The 15,329-nt window shown below is 40.2% G+C and overlaps 1 protein-coding gene across 1 annotated transcript in view; it reads right to left on the bottom strand.

The window, feature by feature from the left end:
* The window catches only part of LOC135476532 (titin-like), a 79,446-nt gene extending 76,499 nt beyond the window's left edge, over nucleotides 1–2,947 (bottom strand). Inside the window, exon 1 of the mRNA XM_064756579.1 lies at nucleotides 2,871–2,947. Coding sequence (XP_064612649.1) covers nucleotides 2,871–2,915 — 45 coding nt within the window. The 5' untranslated portion in view covers nucleotides 2,916–2,947. The remainder of the gene's footprint in view (nucleotides 1–2,870) is intronic.
* Between the last annotated feature and the right edge of the window lie 12,382 nt (nucleotides 2,948–15,329).

Here is a 15,329-nt window from a genome sequence, read left to right as displayed (position 1 = left end):
CACACATTACGAAAATATGCAAAACTTTATGAAAATATGCAAAACTTTCACATGGAATAAAGTAGCATTTGAAAACTTCATCTGAGAGACCAGAAATGAGTTGTCTACCCACCAAATATGATCAAAATCAGGCAAAATCTGAAGTAGTAACCAACAGCCAATCAGAATCAAGTAAATAATTAAATATGCAAAACTTAATCATGGATCCCATAGCTTTTGAACAAGTTCCATGGCTGATTCAGCTAAAATGAAAGAAGAATTAGGATGGTCATTGTCATATTAAAATAAAACAAACATGATATATTTCAAAATATAAATCAAGAACAACTCTGTGTTTACATGATATCAAAATTTTAATTTTAGCACACTCAATACACGTACTTTAAACTTCTATTTACAAGTTTTGGCCTGCACCATGTTTAAAGTTGAATTGAACACATAAATATGTCAAATTTTCTGACAAATATAAATGGATTTGATATTTTGTATACACTTATCTGAAAAACAACAAAAGTGCATGACATGAAAATAATTCTTTTATGTGTTTACAACTACCCTAAATGGCCATAAATTTCATCCATGACTAACTTGCCCATTTTTCCTGATTTTGAGAGTTCTATTGATTTTATAAAAGGTTCTCAGGTTTGCTTGGATCATGGGATAATATTTTGCAGGAAAAATGTAAGATTCTGAACCAAAAATAATATTTTGTGACATTTATTTGACTGTTTTTAGGTAAAACAGGCAAATAAATGATCAATGGAAATTTTAGGTCATTTAGGGTGTCAGAAAGCAGTTTTCAATCTGACTGACACATTTTGACAGAAATTTAAGCACACGTCTCAGTATTCACTAAAACTAGAGGCTGGTTTTATGCTATCCCTATCAAGTTTTGTGCCATTTTGATCTATCTCTGAAGGTTATTTTCAGTCACCCTAGCCTAAACAGCTCGGGTGAAAACAGAACATACAAGTATATAATTCTTTCAGCCTGGTCTTGAAACTCATTAAGAGTATGTGCATGTAACATTACCAGATTTCTTCAACAAGCATTTAAAAGTTATTAATCCATTTATAAAAGAATTTTCTTTTGTAAATTAAAGAATTAAAGGGCATGATTTTTTTCTCAGATATCCATACAATACCCACATGGCTAGGGGCTTACTGGGTACGTGTGCACATATAAAACTAATCTTGGGGCGCCTGTAGCCAAGGGGGTTAGCATGCCGATGCAGTGCAATGAGCCAGGAGCCTCTCACCAAAGTGGTTGCTATTAGTTCAAGCCCTGGTGATGCTGTCTTCCTCTCCGGCCGTACGTGGGAAGGTCTGCCAGCAACCTGCGGATGGTCGTGGGTTCCTCCCGGGCTTTGCTCGATTTTCACCCACCGTAATGTTGGTCGCCGTTGTATAAATGAGATATTCTTGAGTACGCCGTAAAACACCAATCACATAAATAAATAAACAAAATAATCTTAAATCTTATTACAGTTATTTAATAATATTCACACCATGTCTGAGGAGACCTGTTCCGTGAAGTGACACTGGTTTCGAGGGAATAAGACAGACATATGAAACAGGGTGTCCAAATGTACAAGTTATGAAGTAAAAACAAAGAAAAAGAATTAAAAATATATATATATATATTTACCCTAATTTAAAAGAAGGAATTTACCAATAAAACACTATAACCTACCAGTACACACTGCTCCAATAGACATATAAGGCTAGCCAGTGTATGTCTTAATTAATGTCTCTAACTCACCTTATTCAGATAACTTTACAGGAAAAATAAAATTTGGTAAATAAAAACAAATGTGTATCACATATGTCAGGTTGCTAAATGGTTGCTGATTGGCTAGTGTGAGAGATATGCAAGTCTGGCCCACCTGAATTTTATGTCCTGTACACCTATTTAGGCATGACTAAGACTGCAGGATTTAACCCTGGAAATCCTATCTCCACTGTCAACTATGATCGTCATCAATTAATTCTGTATACCTTTCATGAAGGTCTGGTTAAATCTGAGTGTTGCTTTAAGTACTTCATCACAAAGATTACACGAATGTGCAGATTATTCTGAATATGATTTGCTATAAATCTAGAGATGATGTGAAAGACAGAGAAAAAAAAAGAGTTGTACAGCTGGTGCTGCTTGGTATATCATGTCAGGTGGGCATCACATCAGACAGTTCATTGAAGAATCTTTTTTTCTTTTTTTTTTTCATAATGGCCACCCTGGAAGCAGGTTAACAACAAACAATGGACAGCAGTCTCAGCGCTATAACTACCGACAAGAATCGGGAAGTACACAAGCAGTATATATAATATATCTACATACTATATGTATAACATCATACCCCGCTGTTAGTTGCGGGTCGTGTGCAAAATATACATGTTAAATAGAGGTGACCATTGAAACAAGATCTCGTGTGTCATGCAACACACTTGTCGGTATGTTTACCTTCCCGAGTAATATCACTTCATGCTGTTCATTTCTACAAATAAAAGCATTTGAGTTTCTTTACTTGTTAGATTTGTCGCTTTTGTTTTTAACAATATGAGCTGGATTTTAACTTCATTTCAACACAGTCGCGATTCTAACGATTACTAAACCCGTACGTGTAATGGTCAAATTTTTAGGAGTAACAACTGCAACGATCTGACAGATCATAAAACATTCCCAAGGGTGATCCGATTCATCCGATTGTCAATGATTTCCAACAACCAATAAATGAATGATCAAAACAACCAGAGCAAGGCCACTTGTTCAACTTCGTTCAACTTTGATTTGATTTTAAACAAACACAGGGTCGTGAACATTAACCAGTTAAGTGGGGAAGCCAGGCTGCCAAACACTCAACGTAAGCTTACCGCCTGGTCTTGAAGCACGGCTTCGCTTTCCTGAAATCTGTTCATTGTAACATCTAACTTCTGTCGCAACACTTCAGATTTTGTGACACATTTTCTGTGCCTTCGATGTTCGTCTCTGCATCTCCCGCCATTGTTTATTTCTTCCCTCCAGGACAGAAGATGTCCGCACGACGAATGGGTCATTTCCTTCTTTCTGATTGGATGCAGCTGAGAGGTTTCCGATACCAACATGATAGCTCAAAGATGCTTAGTGAAATCGGAAACCAGTCTAAGTGTTTGACAGCTGGATGTTGCAACGCATTCCAAGACCCAACAGACTGACGCAACCTTTCGTCTTGTTTCATTGTCAGAGAGGAAATGTCCGGCACACTTGTTCGTTCCACTGTATACAACTTTTACAGATCTGTATATTCTATCTGCAGGCCTCTATGAATTTGATGATACTACGCCTAACTACCGGTTGGCCTACAGTAGGCCTACAGTACCGTACTTGAGAAAGTCTGACAGCAACCTGCGGATGATCGGATCTGCCCGGTTTCCTCTCGCCATAATGCTGACCGCCGTCGTATAAGTGAAATATTCTTGAATACGGCGTTAAACACTAATCAAATAAATAAATAAATACAGTACAGTATTCCACCGTAAGTTTTGGTCTGTAGAAATACATTTTCAGAAGCGCCTTGGAATAAAATTTTGATCAGTCCAAACATTTAAATTTTTTTCTGATGAGAAAGTGATATAATTTTGCCAAAAAATCTCAAATTGTCCCAAACATGGATGAATCAGTAAGAATCGAGCAGAATGTGTTGCTTGAATAAGTTAATCTTTATAGGTGATTTACTGTAATTGTAGTGTGATATTTCATAGCCTTCAATACATATGCCAGACGAACTCTTGCTCAAACTATGACGATCGACGCGTAGTGTAAAAGTTGTTGAACTATTTAACCTGGCAAATAAAATGACTGGGAACGGAAGAGTTGACCGTGCATATGTATTGTTAGGATACTGTGTAGAGCCGGGGTATGTACAAATGTGCTTGAAGGGCGTGAGTTGAGCGAGCTTTATCAGTGGGTCACGATACCAGGGTATGCGTCTTCTGTCTGCAAACGTGACTCTCCTGTGAGGTTCACGTAGAGGTATAGTGTGTATGGGTAGTATCTGCAACATGGGCGGCCAGTGACACATGGTGCAGACAGCATTCGCACGTCAGTGTCAGTTAGTTGAAAGGCGACGCTCACAACCTAGCGTTTTCAAGTAACCATGTTTTCAGAAGACTTCAATCCAGCAGTCATGTTTTTCTAGCAGACAAGTAGTCGTGCTTCATGTAGCGGTGTTCAAACATGCAGCTATTTTATTTTATTTTTTTCAGCGTGTAACAGGGTTTTCAAATATCCGCCGGTGATTCCAAACAGACAATAGTGTTTTAAACAGGCAGCAGTATTTTCAAATATTAACGTTTTTTCAAACACGCAACAGTGTTTTCAAAACCACAACAAACAGCAGTCTGTCCCAACATGCGCGGCAACATTGCTCTTAAACAACCAGTTGCCTTTTTTTCCAACATCCACCAGTGTTTTCAAACTATCGTTGTTCCAAACATGTATTTTTGCTGTGTTTTCAAATAGCTGTTTGTTCTTTATTTTTTTCACTGGCTTTTAAGCTACCTTCCCAAGCGAGCCGCTGTCGTTTTTTCTAATGCCTATTTTCATGAAAGCAGTCGTGGTTTCAAACGACTGCGTTTTTACTGAAATGGTCATATTTTCAAAGAATTGTGGTTTCTAACCGCCGTATACTTAGACAGCGATAGTCCTATTTTCTATACATAGCAGCTCCCATGTTTTCAAACAGGCCTTAATCATTTCAATCGTTTGAAATTTCAAACAGCCATTTTCAAACCGTGAGTCACGTTTCAAACTTCTGTCGTGTTTTCAAGCAGCCGCATGCAGTGTTTTACGGCACTTATGCTTCAGACAGGGAAGCTTGTTAGATATGCTTTCCATGGACACGTCATACATCTGCACAGGCCTTCGGAGCAGGTGGGAATTTTCTTGTACTTGTCAAGTTTGACACTGTGGTAATTTCATCAACTCAAAAACATGACCGTCGGCTTATAAGTGAAATATTCCTCAATACGACGAGGAGGAGGGAGGAAACCGGGCGAAACATTTCATGGGAAATCATCGACACACATTGTATCGTGTTTGCGATGCACACATAGGCCTATGTTACTGAAATAGTAATTAATAAGAAATTACGTTGACAAAAAATAAAAATGCCAAAAAAAGGTACATTTTGGAGCGTCTGTGAAAGTTTTACCCATGCATGTTCACCGTGCATGGTTAGAATTCAACACGCTGTCTAGAGATCGACAAACACAGGGGTTAGTGTACATGCAGCAAAATGAGGTGAGTCATCTTTACTTTAAACTTGCAATCAATTTCCATGCATGGAAAAATTTCAAACGTCTGGAAGGTTATATCAGTACAGCCCATGTATAGTTTTAAAAGATATTTTTGAAGTTCACTGGTTCACTGGTAATACGTATTTTAGCGCATTGTTTATTTATTTATGTATTGAATAGTGCTTAACGCCGTCCTCAAGATTTTCCATTTACGCGACCGTGTAAGGTGGAAACTGTCCGTTCCCATCACAAGTTCCCTGACATGATACACGACAACCACAGCCCCTGTAGTATTCCTGTCCTCATCAGCAGTCTTTCCTGGATCCAGCAACAGAAGTCCTTTCCTGGCGCCAGCAACGACAGTCCTTTTCTGACGAGATCAACAGCAGTACTTATCTGACGCCAACAAAAGCAGTTCTTGTCTATCGCCAAGAACAGCAGTCCTTGTCTGACGCCAACTACAACAGTCCTTGTTTGACTCCAGCAACAGCAGTCCTTGTCTGACAAAAGCATCAGTAGTCCCTTGACACACGCCAACAACAGCAGTCCTCAACACACACTAACAACAGCAGCCCTTGTTTGACGCCAACTTGGATACACTCGAACAAGCAGGTCCTTGGCACACGCTTTTATCGCACTCACACACCATAAACAACATTCACTTACATGCTACAACATCCAACAGTCCTAGACACCACGCTAAAAACAGCAATCCTTGACATAGTCCAATAACAGTAGTCATTCTCACACGCCAACAACAGCGGTCTTTGTCTGACGCCAACAACAACAGTCCCTGGCCACGCCACCAACAGCAGCCCTTGGCTGATATCAACTGCAGCAATCCTTGTCCGACAAAAACAACATCAGCCATTCTCTCACGACGACAACATCGTCACTGACACGCCAACAGCAGCAGTCTTTGACACATGCTAATAACAAGAAAACCTTAGGCAGCAAAAGTCCTTGATGCTCACCGACAACAAAAGTCTTTGAGGCACGCCAACAACAAAGTTCTTGAGGCACGTCAACAGCACTCACTCTCAAATGTCACAAACAACAGTCACTGATATGCCACAGCAGCTAACAGCCCTTAACACACGCCACTAACCGAAGACCTCGGCAGATATCAACTGCAGCAGTCCTTGTCTGACAAAAACAAAACCAGTCCTTGAAACACGGCAATAACATCAGCATTCTCTCACGATGACAACATCAGCCATTGACACGCCAACTGCAGCAGTCCTTGACACATTGCCAATAATATCCGTCATTCTCACGACAACAACATCAATGACGACACGCCAACAGCAGCAGTCCTTGACACATGCCAATACATCAGTCATTCTCACCGACGAAAACAGCAATGACAGACACGCCAACAGCAGCAGTCCTTGACACATGCCAATACATCAGATATTCTCGCGACAATAACATCAATGACAGACACGCCAACAGCAGCAGTCCTTGACACATGCCAATAACATCAGTCATTCTCGCGACGACAACATCAATGACAGACACGCCAACAGCAGCAGTCCTTGACACATGCCAAGAACAAAAGTACCTGGCGCACGAAAACATGTGCTTCCCCCCCCCCCCCCCCCCCACTTCCTGAGTTTCTGTTTTAGCCGCTGAAAGGGATGCCGTTACTTTTCAGGGAAAGAACAAGTATTAAGGCCGTGGTGAGCGTAAACCTCCACTTCGCCAAACCCGTTGTTGTTGGCTGTATACACAGATAATATAGTGATGGAGACCCACTCGGTTTCTACGGGCTGCAGAACAAGCACGTCCCAAAAGAAGCCATCCGTGTCTATGAAGGGTAACGTGAACTGAAAAATAAAAAAGACAAAATGAAAAAAATATAGTCATAAACAACTAAAAGACTAAGGATTTACACAGCATGCTTTTATGTGTTCAGTTATAGAAGAAGATATTAATCGTTATATTTCTTTATTTCTTTATGCAGTTCTTGCCACCACAATGGCAGGTACTCATGCATGCAGGTAAAAGTGAAAGCGTGAACGGAGACGAGATGTTGAAGACTTTGTTCGTCAATATATTGTTCAAAATAGACTTACGAGGCAAAAAACTTAAAGCGATGAGAAGAGCATCGTAAATGCTTGAAGGGATTAGGTGCATAGGTACTTTAGCGTTTATATCAACGTCGTTTGGAATCTTAACCCTCGACTTCTGACTATAGAACTGCAGCATGTCGTTCTAGGCTAATCACAATATCTGTTGTTCTAGTCAGAATATTCAAACTTTTCAGCTACAAATTCAGGAAGTATCTATATTACTTTCTCCACGAACGATGCTTTCTTTACAGACATCTAATACCTCGTATATTACAAGGTGGCGTCATTTACACTCAAAAAATTGTTCAGTTAATTTTAACTGAAAGTTTGTTGTATAAGTAATGCTAGAATGTACTCTGTTATTGTAGTAGATTGTTCTGGTAAATATTACGCACATATTTTATTAATTCTACACAAAGATTGTGAACAAGATGATATGTTGAATATGACAGAATATTGTGTTACAATAACCGAATATGTTCTTGGAGATTTACATTTGTATAGTGTAGGAACGAAATTCTGCCTCTGTGGTGTTGCATCCTCATAAGATAACGTCACTTAGTAAGGAAACATTCATACGCAGATTTTCTAAAATGTAAACGAATTCAAAAATGCGTAAACGTACCACTTGACTGGAATTGTCGGAAAATGTGAACTGAATATCTTTGTTTCTCTCGACTTTTCCCATCCGTTGCATAATTCGGGCTGATCCCACTACATAGGGCTTGTCCAGGTAAAATTTGATCCATGCATTGACATTTTCACCTTGAGAGCCCCAGTTCTGACCCCAATCTGTTTTCAAGGTGAGCATAAGCCATTGTAAAACCCCGAGGGTAACATCATAACAGAAAATCCTCACACACTTAAAGAAACTTAACTAATTACCTGTGTATTTAGATCAGATGAGCTGCTGTTTTAAATACGTTTCTTTTCATTGCGTCATGTCTTTTTTTATTTTTCTAACCGTATACATTTAAAACGTAAAACGTCTTGCAGTAAAAGAAAGCCAAAATATAAAGCAATGTTCATCATAAAGACCACTAAAATAATACTAGTAAAAATACTTTCATTTATTTTTTCAGATTTTTAACAGTGTTGAAAGGCATTCATATATTTGAATACTATGATGGGCTATATGAGCCATACTGACAGTATCAAGGAACTCTGACGTCACACCACCTTTTTTCCTGATGTTCACCAGAAGGAGGGAAGTTTTGAGATCACTATTTCAGTAATCTTTTACTTATGAGTAAAAAGAGCTTTTCCAACATTCAATGTCGTGATTAGAGATGGAAAAACCTGTGACGTGAAAGTTTCTAAACTCTCATAGTATAGTCCGTAAAGCCCACCTTAGACTTCAGATGTTTGAACATCTTTAACTCTTTTCACAAACATCTTAAACAAATAAATGAAAGTATATTTATGCTTACTGTTATGTGGTCTATTTAGTGATGCCTACTTCGATTTTAGAGGCCTTTTTCTTTTGAATAGTCTTTGTGCTGCCTCACCGGACGATCATGCTAAAGGCACCAGACATAACGTTCCATCAAACAAAAGTATACTGACACGGAACACCAACAATATTTAATTAACGTATGGCATGTTTGTCCCCAACTGTCATCGTTCGATTCGTTCGGGTAAGATAGTATAACTGTCATGGAAAACAGAACTGTAAATAATACAGACTGAGTTTTGTGGATTCAACAAATAAATAAATAAAAATATGTAAACAAAGTATGCCATAATATTGGCGTTAATTACGACGCGCGAATTGAAATGCTCAGTTTCTCCATAACAAGTCGGTTTTATGTCCAATGCTTTCATCATTTTTAACCTTCCGTCATAAGTTTGGTTGGGGCCTCTGTGGCTGAGGTGGTTAGTGCGCCAGCCCAGAGCAATAACACAGTAGCCTCTCACCAATCCGGTGGTTGTAAGTTTAAGTACATCTTATACTAGCTTCCTTTTCGACCATACGAGGGAAACTTCCAACAGCCTGCGGATGGTCGTAGGGTTCCCCCAAGCTCTTCGTGGTTTCCTCCCACCATCATGCTGGTCGCCGTCGTATAAGTGAAATATTCTTACGTACGGCCTAAAACACCAGTCAAATAAGTAAATAAATAAGCGTCAGGTATTCGTCAGGTATTTTATAAAGCAGCTCTGTGATTCTCCTCAAACTTGGTCAAGTGTCCTTCAGATAAAAGCCTGAGTTATATATCTTAATCATTTATTTGATTAAAAAAGTCTTACCGGGGAACTCATTACACGAGGCCTCAAAGGTCAAAGGTCAGTTACCTCCCCGGAAAACTCATTAGACGGGACCTCAATGGTCAAAGGTCAGTCGTTTTTCCGGAGAGCCCATTGCACGACACCTCAATGATCAAAGGCTAGTTGTCTTCCCGGAAAACTCATTAGACAAGACCTCAGTGATCAGTGGTGAGTCGTTTTACCGGAGAACCTATTAGACGAGACCTCAATGATGAATGGTCAGTTGTCTTCCCGAAGAGCCCATCATACGAGGCCTCACTGCTGAGTGGTCAGTTATCTTCCGGGAGAACCCATTAGACATGAGCTCGATGATCAATGGTCAGTTGTCTTCCCGGAAAACTCATTTTACGAGACCTTAATGGTGAATGGTCAGTCGTCTTCCCGAAGAACCCATTAGACGAGTCAATGATCAACTGTCAAAGGTCAGTCGTCTTCCCGAAGAACCCATTAGACGAGTCAATGATCAACTGTCAAAGGTCACTCGTCTTCCCGAAGAACCCATTAGACGAGTCAATGATCAACTGTCAAAGGTCACTCGTCTTCCCGAAGAACCCACTAGACGAGACTTTATTAGTCAAAGGTCAGTCGTCTTCCCGGAGAATCCATGACACGAGTCCTCAGTGGTTAAAGATGAGTCGTCTTCCAGGGAGAACCCATTCGACAAAACCCCAATGGTCAAAGGTCAGTTGTCTTCCCGGAGAACCCATTAGACGAGTCAATAGTCAAAGGTCAAAGGTCAGTCGTCTTCCCGGAGAACCCATTAAACGAGATCTTAATCGCCAAAGGTCAGTCGTCTTCTCGTAGAGCCCATCATTCAAGGCCTCAACAGTCAAAGGTCAGTTGTATTCCCGGAGAACCCGGTAGACGACACACCAATAGTTAGTCGTCTTCCAGGAGGAATTCATTAGAGGAGACGTGAATTGTCAAAGGTCTGAGAAAACCCAGTGAACGAAAGAACCGTTGGTAATTAGGTAGCTTACCTTTGTTGCCGGTGATGCCGTCTAAAGCCCCTCCACACGGGTGAAAGTGATCAACACTCCAGAATTCAGACGATGCCTCACAAGTCGCATTCCGAGAGACGATTTTTCGAACTGGAACGTAAACAGATAACTTATTAATATATATTTTATTCAATTACCCTTATTGAATTTATTGTTTCACCAAAAGATGCAGATGGTGAATTTTATGTACGGGAGAAAACTGGAGAAAATCCGGGAAACCAAAGATGAACTTGGTCGACACTGGACAATGTTCATGTTCTGAGGCATTCCTGTTCTTTCCAATGCTTCCAGCCGAAACATCAATGACCGATGTACGATGTTGAGAAGCGCGGTAAACTCAAAGGAAGCGTGTAGGTTTTACATAAACCATCTACATGAAAGAGATTACCTTTGCGATTTTAGTTTAAAACAGGGCACATGTAATAACAACCTGAGTTAACAGTCAAATTACAGTTCATAAATGCAAGTTTGTGTGTGGGGGGGGTGGGGGTGGGGGATGGGGGTGGGTGGGGGGGGGGGGGGGTAGCCCTCCGTGGCTCTGTCGGTTAGCGCGCCAGCGCAGCGTACTGACCAAGGAGTCTCTCACCAATGCGGTCGCTGTGAGCTCAAGTCCAGCTCATGCTGGCTTCCTCTCCGGTCGTAAGTGGGAAGGTCCACTAACAACTTGCGGATGGTCGTGGGTTTCCCCCAGGCTCTGCCCGGTTTCCTCCCACCATAATGCTGGCCGCATGAAATATTCTTGAGTACGGCGTAAAACACCAATCAAATAAAAATAAATAAATTTTGTGTGTGTGTTTGTGTTTTGTTTTTTTCAAACTGTCTATAAAACTCCTGAGACCACAAGTCGTGCAAGCCTAGGCTTTCCACGATAGCAGCCAATGTGTGGCAAAAGTCGCCGAAATAAGCCAATGCGAGGAGCTTAATACATATTGTGTATACGTATCTTACCAAATTGCATGTATGCTATAGCGTGTACCGGTACTAACGTTGATGATTCCAATTCAAGTATAAAAAAGACACTGCTGCTGAAATTTCCAAGTCTTGGTTTCACTTTCAAGTGCCACCATTCAAAGTTTCCTAAATTCTGCCAGATATATAAGCCGTTAATAGTCCTGCTCTGAATGACCTCACTTGTTACACGACAGCGACTTCGATGAAACGCGAGATTCGTTTTTTTGAGGCGTGAGACTACGTGAAGTGGGACACCATAGGTTGGCTGTGTCACGACAGAGACAAATATTTTCTGGGCAACACACTGTAAACATGAAATCAGCTTTTGAAGGTAGTAAACATTTTCGAGAGACTTTAATTGATGTTTTTTTGCTTAATTAGAACATATATTTGACGGAATTCCACAAATCCATCTATGGTATTTAATTAGGATTTTTAAATTATATCCAAATGGATTTAAAAATACTTCAGTTAACCTTTATTATGGGCATTCCCAGTAAGTTTACAACAATTAAAATCTGTATATATAAAAAATATAAAATTTTACCTGTATTGTAGAAACACGGACATTTCATGCACTCTGCACCGCAAGGTTCCTTTCCTTGTTCACTTTCCAGATAGCAAGAGAGCTCTCTGGCACAAAACATGACATGACCACAGCTGATGTCTTCTTCACATCTCGTTAGACAGTCGGGCAGAGAGACAACTATAACGCTTTTGTACAGAGACGCTGTAAATTCATCTGTGGACACACAGAAAGCAAAATCTGAAACCATGAACTGAGTGGTACTCAAAGCACTAGAGTTCCTGTAAACCCATCCTTCCACCAAGATATTAACGTATGCCCCGATTAGAGAAATCATCCAAAATGTTCCAACATTCCGCTGAGAGGTTCCGCAGTTCCGCATGTCTGCGTGTCTACTCCTATATGTAACTTGTTTATAGATGATCAAGCTTAGATCAGGGCGACGGCAGCACTACTGTTTGCTTTTCTTGGTTCCCAGCTAACAAGTCTGTCTCAAAAACCCATTATTCTCTGAAGAGTTTGAAATATTAGTCTAGAGGGAATGCTGTGATAAATAATAGAACGCACCTGTCACTCAAACGAGAACTTAGAATTTCATCAATATTTAATAAAAAAGTTTAAGGTTACAATAAATACTATCACACATGCGTTAGCTGATGAGTGTTAGCTGATGTACCTTGACGACAAGAAGCGGTCTCTTCCGCTGCCATTCCACTGAGCACCATGTTGACAACTAAGTTGTGGCCGAAGGTGCTGTCTGTATTTCTCGGTTTCTATAGCTCTCAGTATCTTGGTGACAAGGCGCTCTTGATGGTATTCTGTCGTGTAGCCCTACATCAGGTTCGCTGGAGACCACCTGCCTTTAACCAGTATAATATGTCATACGTGGAACGGTTCGCCATTATAAAATACCAAAGGTCGCTGATGTTCGAGCACTTCAATTTCCTCGGCACATACAATATAGTGCATTCTTGAGTATGGCCGTTAACAACAATGAAACATTATACAACATATACAACTATCAAATCACTTGGTTTGTCATTTTGTCTCAAAGGAAATGACCCGTTTCTCTTTATATATTTCTAAACCTGGCAGTACACAATTGTGTCCACCCTTTCCCAACAATGGGAATTCGGACTTACGCCGTACTCAAGAATATTTCACTTATACGATGACGGCCAGCATTATGGTGAGAGGAAACTAGGCAGAACCCGGAAGAAACAGACATTCCCACGTACGAGCGGAGAGGGAGCCAACACCAGCTGGACTTGAACTCACACTGAGTGCATTGGTAACAGCCTCCTGGGTTACTGTGCTGCACTAACAGATCCAATTCTGTTTCTCAATTGTTGATGTTTAACCAAGACGTTTTATGAGCGCACTGATAATGTATTACTTACTCATTGTAATAGAATAGTAGTAAATTCAGCGGAATTTTCCAAAGGAATAGGGATTTCCCCAGTACAAACAACAAAAACAAGAAACCACAACTCACGTGACAATGTCACTCACGTGACCATATCTTTAGACTGGAATTAGATTCGAACAAGTAACCAACTGCCCTGACTAGCCCTGGGCCTTATACTCTGAAGAGAGACTGACGCTTTACACACCAAAGCCAGTGAGGCCCTCTTTCTGTACGATCTATACAAACATTACTTCACGGTAGTATGATGCCATTTCCACCGTGACCACATGTAATGGACATTCAGGCATGCGAGGTATATAGACATTTTAACCACTAGAAAACCATCATTTTCACTTTCAGTTTTGGGTTAGGCTTTTAAAAAGATTCCAACATGAAGAAAAACCTTCAATACTACAATTTTTCATCAACACTCTATGCGTCGAAACAGACATTCGTATACCGGACGTTAACGAACATGGACGTTCCGGGTCAATAATCGCATGGCCTATTCCCAAATGACGTGTAGCACGAGAGAATTAAACTGCCTTAGACATAAATCAGACACCGTTCTTAACGTGTGCTATTATTTCTGAATTTAGAGTTGAATTCAAACGCTAATTTTCAGGTTTGTAATGTAGGCATAAGAAAACCCTTAGTATTAAAATCTAAATCCTTAAGATAAGTCGCAACTTAAGCGCAGTAAGCTATTTTAAAGTTAAGCCTGATTTATGTCCTAGACAGCTGCATGATAAGAAGCTTCCGGAGTAGAATGACGGAGCTTTGACTTTAGTTTTGTGTCGTCATGGCGCAAAGAAACATCCTTCTTGCATTCTATTGCGACACACATTGTTTTTGTAAAATCTGTTTTTAAAAGGGTAGTAATGCAAAAAGTAGTGCGTCCAGATCATTCCTACAAATATAATTAAAAACATACTGTATAGAGAGTAAAAGCAGAGCAGCTGGCAAATGGTAACACGTGAAATACGCTCCCTTGTCGATTTACCTCAGTCAGGGTTTTATTCTAACTGTTCATGTAAATGCATAAATAGCAGCAATTTACACGCCACGCGCGCCTTCACTGTAAGTTTCTCAAGTTCTACAACGAGAGTAATTCTCCTGTAAGTAAACATGGAAGGAGAATTCATAATTACTGGCACCCTGTTTCATAACGGTGTCTAATTCCGATTAACGCGATGTTAGTGGCAATAGGTTATCGTGTTGAATTAGATCGCGACGTTCAATGTATGAGGTGTTGCGATCAAAGCGCATCTGAGATACATGTCTTAGTATCGATCTATTAACTAGCAATGGTACACGATTTGTATACTGCTTTACCTCAGTAGCCTAGTACATTTACTGCGAGTTTTCGTCATCACTGAAAACTGTTAACTGCTTTTCTTTGTAAGAATCTGCCCTTAGTTTGTTCTTTAGAGATTTGTGCTCACCATTGCTTTGGGGACTGGCCTTGCGATCACTGAACTAGGGTGTCCATTTTGGATGGAGGATGGTATGCGAATGTTTCAAAGCACAGATTAAAATCTAAGTCATGTTGACGTAAGTCTCATTTCTGTTACATAAGTATATTATCTCACATCTTACATGATTAATGATCTCTCTATGAAATACGAATGTCATTTCAAGACAATGACGACAGTGGTAGATTGCAAAAATAGTCACACGCATCCGGTGAAATCTGACCCCTCGTCAATTTTCTTCATTTGGGGTTGCATTTATTATGCATGCCATTCAAATGCTTAAAACGTAGGCACGAGCACGTCCCGTGGCACCACATAGATACGCACACGGGACCTCAATCAGGTTGAAATCTAT

This window comes from Liolophura sinensis, chromosome 10, assembly GCF_032854445.1.
Source record: "Liolophura sinensis isolate JHLJ2023 chromosome 10, CUHK_Ljap_v2, whole genome shotgun sequence".
Lineage (NCBI taxonomy): Eukaryota > Metazoa > Mollusca > Polyplacophora > Chitonida > Chitonidae > Liolophura > Liolophura sinensis.
This window is presented reverse-complemented; position numbering and strand designations above follow the sequence as displayed.